This window comes from Quercus lobata, chromosome 2 (assembly GCF_001633185.2).
Source record: "Quercus lobata isolate SW786 chromosome 2, ValleyOak3.0 Primary Assembly, whole genome shotgun sequence".
In the NCBI taxonomy this organism is placed as follows: domain Eukaryota; kingdom Viridiplantae; phylum Streptophyta; class Magnoliopsida; order Fagales; family Fagaceae; genus Quercus; species Quercus lobata.
This window is the reverse complement of record NC_044905.1, coordinates 40,725,309-40,736,529: the sequence shown is the minus strand read 5'-3', so window position 1 is coordinate 40,736,529 and position 11,221 is coordinate 40,725,309. Positions and strand designations below refer to the sequence as shown.

General features: G+C 34.8%; 1 protein-coding gene across 2 annotated transcripts; it reads right to left on the bottom strand.

Annotated features, from left to right (window-relative positions):
• Positions 1 to 250: 250 nt before the first annotated feature.
• Positions 251 to 2,834, bottom strand: LOC115975613 (profilin-1-like). Of its 2 annotated transcripts, none has more exons than XM_031096472.1 (4): positions 2,527 to 2,834; positions 1,330 to 1,467; positions 571 to 713; positions 251 to 485 (listed from the first exon to the last, which is right to left on the bottom strand). In XM_031096472.1, the coding sequence occupies exons 1-3, from the start codon at positions 2,647 to 2,649 to the stop codon at positions 579 to 581; spliced, it is 396 nt and encodes a 131-aa protein (XP_030952332.1). In that variant the 5' UTR covers positions 2,650 to 2,834; the 3' UTR covers positions 251 to 485; positions 571 to 578. The 2 variants fall into 2 exon arrangements, with proteins under 2 accessions (XP_030952332.1, XP_030952333.1); XM_031096473.1 differs by having other exon boundaries at positions 286 to 480; positions 2,527 to 2,770.
• Positions 2,835 to 11,221: the final 8,387 nt, after the last annotated feature.

Here is an 11,221-nt window from a genome sequence, read left to right as displayed (position 1 = left end):
GTAGATAGGGTTGGAAATCATTTCTTTTTAATAGTATTTTAAAATTATGAGAAATATTTAGAAAATGTATTTTAAAATTATGGGAAAAATTTAGAAAAGAGAAGGGTAATGACATGGCTACTGATGTGGCTCAATGGGAGCGTAACAACATTAAATGCTAAGCTTTGACTTTTAGTAATATATAGATATATAAATTTTTGGTTTTGACAAGAAAAGAAGCCACACAAAACACAGCTAAAAATGCTAAAACGGGCAGGCATATACCTAGGCAAAATTAAAGAGTCTATAGATTTATGCCAATCAATATACCACATCCATTAAATCAAATCCAAGGTAATGTTTCCAAATGACTCACTAGAAAAACATTATAATACTTCTCATAAAAAAGATTACAAAGACAGACCATAGTCATCACTTCCCAAGCACCAAACTTTTGGTTCCAAGCATATTTCCCATGACTCTTAATACTTTGTAATATTGCTTCACTACAACCAATCATTTTGGCATGTCAGTAAATGCTAGATTGTTTGTATAAAAGTAAAGAAGATTTGACAAAATAATATGACATACCAAGATAATTAGAGACCCTGATCGATGAGATAATCACCAAGCCTTTCGACAATCATGTTACACTGACCAGGAGTCATTGGTTCATCATAGATACCAATGATCAAGGCCTGACTAGTCTTCTTAACGGTAACACCTCCAGGACCCTGAAATTGTGGTGAGAAAGTCTTAGAATACAACAATATGATACTTTTATTTTATTTTTTTATTATTATTATTTTATATCGGTAACAATATGATACTCATCAAAAAAAGAAAATAAAAAATCAGGGAGAAAACGTAAAGGGCCGCAGCTAAACAGTTCAATAATAACTGTATCCAGCTTCCAAAGAAAGCCCTCTCTTCCACCCTCCTCTTTCTCCTGATAGTATACTTTCTGATGAAGTCGAGTACATAAAGGTGCAGGCAAATTAAATGTTTAATGGTGACATAGGCATGTACTTAGCCATGCATCAACTACTTGAGGAAGCAGTAATGATATGCTAAGTGATCCAACTCTGGGGCTTTGACCAATACAAGAGAGGAACTTTTCAGCATTTTGATATTCATACTTCCAAGTTGAACTAAAACAAATTCAAATAGATATGTAAGTGGTCTAACTTTGGGGCTTTGACCAATTCAAGGAAGGAACATTTCAGCATTTTGATCTTCATACTTCCAAGTTGAACTTAAACAAATAAATATGCTCACTACTCTGCATAAGCACCTTAAACCTACTTCTCAAAACGATAGTCAAATTAAAATTAGTTTTGAGCTCATCACCTTCTTCCCTCGAATGACAGCTCCCGGCTCGCCTTGGATCACCATATACTTTGTGCCTCCAAGGTACAATCCAGTTGGAGCAAGTGACCCAGGTTGAGCAAAGTCATTCATAATGCCAGTTATTTCTTCAGGCTTGAACTAATAAATCAACAGGGACACAAAAGAAAAAAAAAAACGTATGGTTAAATCAGAAAAGAAGCACCAATATACAAGGCATCAAAGGATGTGATTGTGATGAGGAAAACATGTGCGTTCAGGGTAATAACACATGCTTTAGAATCTATGAAACCAAAAAAAAGAATAATAGTTTCTATCCCAATAATTACAATCAATACTAGTAACTTTAGTCGGTTTCGAAACTTTACAATTGGATAAAATTTTCCTTCAAACCGGCCATGTGGAAATTTAAAATATCATCCATATGTGCTTTTAGTCACATGACCATATGTGCTTTTAGTCACATGACCTATCTAACACTATCAGTCATGTGACTCGTTTAAATGACTTAATGGATCATGCGATGTGACAAAAATGACACAAGGACAATCATTTGAATGGTTACGTTATAAGCCAAAAGAAGATTCCTGCAACCTGGTTTGGAGGAAAACTTTTGTCCTGTGCAATTTAGCAATTCACATTTTTGCAGCCCCGAATTTAAGCACCAAAGACGACGCCACAAGGCAAGCAAAAGAAAATGCCATAGGAAAGAGCCCTTCTTTCTCATGCATCCAACACAATTGAGCTAAGACTTAATTGGCTCAAGCCCTTGCAAACCATTTATCTACAAATGCTCAAACTAATTTTACAAAAACAGATTTTTTTGAGAAACTCAATATATGTATTCTTTTTTTTTTTGAGAGCAAACACAATTTCATTCAAATAGAAACAGAAAAGAGAATCCAAGTACAAAGCCTCTAAGGCCGGTGGTGGTGACATACTAACCAAACATTAACAAAAATAAAGGAACAATTGCCCTCCTCGTTAGCTTATAACCACTGTTTTGACTTCTTGATCAAATAATAAAAGAACATAATTCCAAAAAGCTTTTTCGAAAAATAATTATAATAAAAGACCAAAATTTTAATAACTGAAAAAAAAAAATGATCAGATCGGGGAATTAGGCATGAAGCCCATCAAACCATATAAAACAATCTACAAACATCAAGAGAAAAAAGAAAAAGAAAAAAAGAGGAGGACCTGAGGGAAAGTAGAGCTCTGGGCCCAAACGCTGCCGTCGTGGCCGATGATGGCTGCGGCGGCGAGGTGATTGCCTTCGATTTCGCACATGAGATGATCATCGACGTAGGTTTGCCACGACATCTTCTTCTTCTTCTTCTTCTTCTTCTACTTTGTACGTCTGAGATTGTTTTTCTTATCTCTGTTGCTTTGGAGATTTTTTATGTTGTTGTAGTTTGTGAGTTTGTCTTTAAATTTCGGTGGCTTTTGTTGTCTGCTAAGGAATCTACTGTAATAATAATAATAATAAGCTTTTAGGCAAAATCTGTGTGGTCTTCTGTAGTCTAGCACCAGTAGTAAAAGCAGTAGCGTTGAAACCACGGTGATTTTTGTTTCTAAAATAATGATAATTTTCTAAATTTATCGGGCAAGATTTTGGTACAGTATTTAGGTACTATTACTTAAATTTATTTTTTAAAATTCAATCATATAGATTTTTCTTATGGGATGGAAGTGTATTTTTTTAGTTAAACAGCTACATAGCTGAATCTTAAGAAAAGAACATAGAGAACTGCACTTAAGGTGTTGTAACTAAGTTTTTGTTGGAGATATTACACAACGTAATAATGGAAGAGCAAGATTAACATAAAATACAAGTAGAAAAGAGAAAAATTAGAGGTACTATATTGTTTTCCTTAAACAATATTTGCCCCCATACTTTTGTTGCTAAAAAGTTATCGCAAATTTGTCTTCAAGATACAACCAAGATGTTGGGTTCTACAAATAGCAATTATAGAGAATGACCACAAGATTTCTTATGTTTTTTGTGTGTTTTTTTCAAGTGAACATAAGCCTCTATTTATACCCATAGAGTCATGTTTCATGAAAAGACACGTATAGAGAGTTAGTTATTTTTTAAGTGAACATAAACCTCTATTCATGAAAAGGCACATATGTTTCATGAAAAGATACGTACAGAGAGTTAGTTATTTTTCAAGTGAACATAAACCTCTATTCATGAAAAGGCACGTATCTTTTATGAAAATGCATGTATGGAGAGTTAGTTATTTTTTCATAAAACGGTTAACAAAGATTGAAACCTCTTCAATCTTTCTGAACAGTCACCAGAAAATTCTATAGAAAATTCTAGAAAAGTTCAGAAAATTCAGATTTTGGAATTTTCACTTTATGAAACCATATTCTCCAAACTCAAATATCATTATTACAACCTATCTTTGTATATACCTATATATACAACAATCCCCCACTAGGTTGTAATAATATATGTCTCATTTGATTGATATCCTATCATGCATAATGGAAGGTGTCTTTCAACTTAAACCTCCCTTTAGTGTAATTGCTTAAGAAATCAACAGAGTTAATGGTGGCTTGGTGCTTAAACCAAAACTCTTATGTGTTGAAATCGGAAACAACACATACATGAGAATATCCACAACACATTTAGAAATCCAAGTTGTTAGCACTATTATGGTTTTGTGTTCTTCCCGGTTTAGTGAACATTTACAAGAATAAACCCTTTTACTCTTGCTAGAAGCGGCACCACTCTTATGTTCACAAAGGTGAAGTTCCTTCTTATGTCTCTGTTACACAGACATTTATAATTTATGAACTTCATTAAGAGTTAAAAACTCATCCTCAATTTCATCGTAACAATCTGCACTAATCCATCCTGAATGAAACACAAATTTAGTGCTCTTACTAACCACGTATCAATAGCTTGTTGTTACCCTTTAAACCTCTTAGATTTAATTAGTTCGAGGTTGGATTCCCACTATTGGTGATTCTCTTAAAATAAGGATTTTAGTCTCATTCCAATGGATGTTAACCTTACCAAGTCTTGAGACACACTTTGGTAAAAGACCTATTTTATATATAGAATTACGTAGGCAATGAACTAGTCCAACCACACTTGACTTGCCTTACGTATTCTTGTCAATTTTAAGTCTAAGTTCACATTGTATGCAACTCATGTATACTATACACATTGTGGTTTCACAATTACAGTACGAGGAATGGCTTACTATGGTCGTGGCCATGACACTTTATTAAAACTTTAGCCATTTTCTTCCTTGCCCGTTACCATTATTATCAGTGCTCTCAATTTAATTCTATGATAGAGTAAGATATACACCTTATTTCTTTAATGCTTACACATAGCACCCCTACATTTAGTGATTATCTAACTAGACATAGATATTATTACTCACATCAATAATAGAATTAAACTTGAATATTCCATAGAATAGATATTCATCACAATTAAGTACTTTTTAGTGATCAACCTCAAGTTTTAGAAATTTTGAAAGTCTATATACAGTGAAGGCAATGTGTAATTTAGTTCCATACATGATACGCAACATGTACTTAATTCACTAGCAAACTCAAGCTATGCATCTACCCTTCCCGTAATTTCTTTATTTATTATTGGAATCAGAGTATCTTTGCCTCTTTAAAAATAAGGGAAATTACACTTTACCTACCTATGGTTTTCTCAAAAAACACTTTACCCATCTGTGGTTTAAAAAATGACACTTTGCCTACCTGTGGTCTAATTTGTTAACCAAACGTTTACCCACCTCTGTCCTACCGTTACTCTTACACTATTCCACTCAAAAAAACAATAACAATTGAATCAAAACACTTTTCTGAGAAAGAAAAAAAAAAGCTTCCTTTTACCCGTACACCCCTGTTCGAGATTGTGATCCACTCCATCAAGATCAACCTGTGAAACTCTCAGCATCAAGAGAAGAAGGCAGTCCTATCAAAACCCATGTGAAGGATATTGAAGATTTTCTCTCTTGATTTAAACAACAGGTACGCTTTTGATAGTTAGGGTTCTTGATTTCTTTTTCAAAAATTGCTGGTAGATTTTTTTTATTATTCATTGTTGGTAGGTTACTTGATAGATTGCTGTAGATTACTTGATTTCTTGGTTCCTATTGCACCACATAAACCAAACATTCATAAGCTCCTTCATATTTGTCTTGTTAATTAGTCAAAGACTAATTATTGAATTGCTTTCTCATAAGGCTCTTGCATTTTGCTTTCTCATAAGGCTCTTGCATTGGTCTATTTGCAGTTGTTGTCATCTTCTGAGAGCAAATTTGGAAGGACTGAATTGGGTAACATTATATTTACTAAAATTAACCTGGTAAGTCAAGTCTATGATTTCCTTGCTGGTTTTGTTATCAGTATTTATTTTCTTCATTTTACATATCAGATCAGTGGAATGGAACAGACCAGCTTTTTATTTTAGCAATCTTCAAAGGTAGTCCTGAATCTACTTATATGAAGTAATGAGATAGGAAGCTTCTAAATGATTTCAGTGATAGGTCATAAAAAGTTTTGATGCATGGTCAGAACAATATCCTAATGTTTTTGCCTTTTGTTAATCTAAATTTAGAAGGTAACTAGTGCATTATAATGCATCTTTTGCAATGTTGCTATGGCAATATCAAGTTTTATGCCTCTATGTGGATGCCCTTGTGAAAGGGGCTTTTGTTGTTACCCCATCATTTAAATCTAAAGATGCATATTCTAATGGGATTTTTTTTTTCCAAATTGCAGTAATTTCAGTGAAGGTTTCTTGAGCAACTTATGTAATGTATTCATCAAGTGGCACTTATTCTACAACAACTCATTTTTACCAATGCTTCAAAGGGAAAAGTCAGCTAGGCAAATGGAAGAAAAAACTACTAAGAGGGAAATAAAAGCTTGTGAACAATATGTAGAAGCTAGGGAGAAAGCAATGAAGGCAAGAGATAGTGAGAGATTGTGCAAGCTTGCACTAGTGGTGTCATGGGGATTTTTTGTGTTTGTAATGTTGGTTTTTTGTTTTGCTTTACGTCAACAAAACAGAATTTAAGAGATTTAGGTCTAGCATGATGGTTATGTGTTTGTTTTGTTGAGGTTGGCTGGATCAGTGTGTAAGTTGTATTGTTTTGTAGGTTGAATGCTCAAATGGTCATTTTGGTTGTTGTAATATAACAACTTTGGTAATAGAATCACCTGATTTGATTGTTGGCAATAAATTGATGGTATTTGTAAATTGATGGCACTCAACTATCATAACCAAACATTTTGGAATGTTCATAACAGTACAATATTGACACTTCCAATATCAGCTAACAACAAAGCCACTCTGTCACTACCTGGCATATTGCCAAAACTTGATAAATGCAATATATGACCAAAATATAAGTGATTCTTCCATATCAGCTAACAACACAGTCACTCTGTGACTACTTGGCACATTGCCAAAACCTGATATATGCAATATATGGCTAAAATATTAATAATTCTTCCATAACAGCTAACAACACAACCAATCTGTCATTACCTAGCACATTGCCAAAAGCTAATATATTACCAAAATATTAATCATTCTATCATAAATGACACATGCCAAAAAATAACACAACAATATATTACCAAAATATTAAAACCTTTCCACCTTAATAACAAGATTACAACCAAAAGTAAAAATATTGTTTGACAAAGACAGAAACACATCTCCTAACCAAAACATAAAACATTGATTTTGGCACTTGACCATTTAAACTACTAATTATACTAGGTATGTGGACCACAAAAAAAAAACAAAACATCTCATCTAGCTTCCTTCTAGTTTGTTGGTCATCATGTACTGCTCTTCCCACCAACCGGTTGAAACTTTGATGGTCTTGATGTTCTGCCCTTACCACCTACTACCTTGGATTTTGTAGCACTTGATATATTGCCCTTCCCTCTAGTACCCAAAGTAGTACCTCCACCATTTATTTGTCTAGCTACACCAGCAACAACAGATGCACCAACCACACTAGTTACACCAGCAACACCACTTCTTGGCTACAAAATCATAATCATAGACAAGTTAATTGATGGTAAGGTAAAACGAAAAATTATATAAATAAAGCTACAATACCTGGGATGATGATGGTCTAGAATCCCATGTCTCTCTAGGTGCATGAAAGTTTGGTTGACTGGATGAAGAGTACCAATAGGCCCTAGAGGCAGCTTGTGGAGTTGAAGCTCTGTTAGTTGGTTGTGAGGATGAAGGCTGAGATCTAGAGGTGTTAGCAAAAGGTTGATATGCAGGTTGGGATGCAGGTTGAGGTCTTGCCTCAGTAACATTCTTCTTGTTCCTACTTGCAGAATTAACTCCCTGTGCATATATCACAGCAGTACAAGTTACAAACATATGACAACAATAATGACAGCTTACAAACATATGAAGTAAGAAACGAAGTGACTAGGGTTGAACTCTAAATATACTTACAACTTTATCCTTTTGAAGCCTCTATCTCCTCTGCCATGTAATCTCACCAGTAATGATAGTTTTGCAACCTCTTGAATTGTGCCCTTCTCTATGACACTTCCCACATTTGATAGTCTTGTTCATTCTAGATGCCCTCTTCTATAGATACCCACCTTCTCTAGGTTCTTAAAAATAGCAGTAATGCCATGTTTGCAAGGCAGTCCAGTTAAATCCCATATCCTACAGCTACATGTCCTATTTGTCAAATTAACCACATGCCTTTCACGGTCATTATCAACTTCATACATGAACCGACTAGATGGAGTAGCACAAAAAGGTATACTCTCTTGTTTCAACTTCTTTAACTTGTCTTGAATATTTGGACACACTTTCCCAACATACTTCTCTATACCTTTCCTCTTTTTATAGAGGTTGGTCATTAGCCTAACTCTAATCCACTCTAACATTGCTAAGATGGGCTTATCCCTAGCCTTCAAAATCATGGAATTGAATGATTCACTAAGATTGTTGGCTAAACAATCACTTAATGCCCTGCAAGTAAAATAAGACTTAGACCATTGGGCAGGGTTGATGTCAGCAAGATACTCCCCAGCCTTAGGGTCTAGATCCTTTAATTCTTGCATTCTCTTCTCAAACTCCTTAATAGTTGTGGTTCCAGCACATCTTCATAATGCATCCTTCAACTCTAACCCCTTGTGGTCAACTTTGAAGTTATTGTAGATATGCTTCACACAGTACCTATGCTCCACAGTTGGAAACAACATCTCAATTGCAGGTATAAGTCCCTGTTTCACATAGAATTCAATAGAAAACAATATTAGTATGACATTGCTTTTACTATGGCTTTTTTGTTCCTAATAGAAAAGTGATTTGTATACCAGATAATATTCCTACAGTAAAATCATGGTGGGCAAAACCATTGGGTAGGGTTGGTCATTCCTACTTGCAGAATAATATAAGTATGGCAATGCATATTTTTTATTTGATAAGTTAAAAACAATATTAGTAATATGAATAATGAAAAACATGCATGTATTACTGAAGTGAACATACAAAGTTTATACCTTTTGCCTATCACTGATAAAGACAAAATTTAGTTCATCTGGATTCCCAATATCATCTGAAAACTGTTGAAGGAACCAAACCCAAGAGTTCTTGTTCTCTTGTTCAACCACAGCCAAAGCAACTGGAAAAATATTATCATTTCCATCCCTAGCTGTGGTAGCTAGTACTTGCCCACCAAATCTTCCTTTTAGGTGGCACCCATCCAATCCTATGATTGGTCTACACCCTCCAAGAAACCAACCTTCTGTGCATTATACCTTATATACATCCTCCTAAATTTTGGTTGGGAATTTTCATTCTCCATCTCAGTTTGCAAAATAACCCTACTTCCCACATCATTCAACCTTATCATCTCTGCATAGTCTCTTAGCTTCCCATATTGCAACTGCTCATCCCCAGTAATCAAATCAATGGCTTTCCTCTTAGACCTATACACTTGACTCATACTTATGTCAACCTTAAGTTTATCCTTCACATGGTGTTGCACACCCTCTACAATCCAATTAGGGTTCTTGCTAAAATCCTGCATGTACTTCTTAGCAATATATGCTGATGTTACTTGGCTGTTTTGGAGGGTTCTAGGGCAGGTGCACTCAGGTATCCATGTCTTTATTTGGAAGGTCAACTCCCCACTAACTTTAGATGCATAACACCTCCACCCACACTTGTTCTTGCAATAGACAGATATCTTCTCTTTCTCATTCAATTTGAACTAGATATCCATAGGTTTATGTATAGCATATTCCCTCAATGCCTCCCTAAACACCTTAGCATTAGGAAACTTCATTCCCTTACACGGCTTTGGTTTTTTCATTCTAGTTTGAACATTAAAAACCTTCTCTATTGAACCAGAAGCTGGTTCATCATCATCAGACCCTACCAAACTTTCCATGTCATCCTTAACAGGTGGTTTAAGCCAATCATTTTCATCCACACCATCAATTTCCCTAGCATTAATGCTTTGTGAGGCCTCAATAGCTGCTGCATTACTCCTTTGTGGGGTTGCAGTCTCCCTAAATACATCGTCATTAAAATCTAGCCCTTCTAGCCCTTCCTCCAACCAATCAAAATCCATATTATCATTTTGCTCAGTTTCTAGCACTTCATCTCCTTCACCATCCACATTCACTTCTTCATTTTCATCCACTTCATTTTCAACAGCAAGTGGCTGCTCACCACCTTCCACATATAATACCAACCTATCTGTAGGCCATGCTATGTGAATTTCACACATATACAACACCTTAGCATCCCTAGTTATCATTCTTAAGCCTTCCTCTAAATTACCTCCAGGAATTAGGTAATGATATGTACTTGTACGGGATGCACCATACTTCTCACACAGTCCTTGTGTTTTGAAAAAACTTAGACAATCAGGGTCAACATCTTCATATGCTATGTTGCCACCTATATATTCTAGGTTTGGGTTCCACACAAACTTGCCACCATAATTAATCTCAATAGTCAACTTCAAATCTGCCATCTGCATAAAAATAAAAGCTTAAATAAAAATGTTATTTGACAAAAGAATAAAACACAAACATAGCAGAAACTGACAAAAGTGTTTATTCTGTTTTTGAGAGACAACCACATGAGAATGGACCACAAAGTCCACATTTACACTTTTTTTTCTCGATACAAAAAGATTCGTAGGGTCCACACAGAACACAACACAGTAAAGGACCAAACCACTAGCAACTTTTAGCTCATTAAACAATATATAAATTTCAACAGTTGAAATTTTCTACAGGTTCCTAATGGAATATGCATATTAAAAAAAAAAAAAAATCTTTGTTTTGTATTTGGGAGGTAACCACATGGAAATGGACCAATGTCTTTTTTTATTATTATATAAATTGGAAAATTCTACAAGAAAACAGCTGCAAATAGACCAGTGCAAGAGCCTTATGAGAAAGCAATTCAGTAATTGATCTTTGACTTATTAACAAGAAAAATATGAAGGAGCTTATGAATGTTTGGTTTACGTGGTGCAATAGGAACCAAGAAATCAAGTAATCTACTAGTAATCTATCAAGTAACCTACTAGCAATGAATAAAAAAAAAATCTACCAGCAATTTTTGAAAAAGAAATCAAGAACCCTAACTATCAAAATCATACCTGTTGTTTAAATCAAGAGAGAAAATCTTCAATATCCTTCACATGGGTTTTGATAGGACTGCCTTCTTCTCTTGATGCTGAGAGTTTCATGGGTTGATGTTGATGGAGTGGATCACAATCTCGAACAGGGGTGTACGGGTAAAAGGAAGCTTTTTTTTTTTCCTCTCAGGAAAGTGTTTTGATTCAATTGCTATTGTTTTTTTGGGTGGAATAGTGTTAGAGTAACGGCAAGA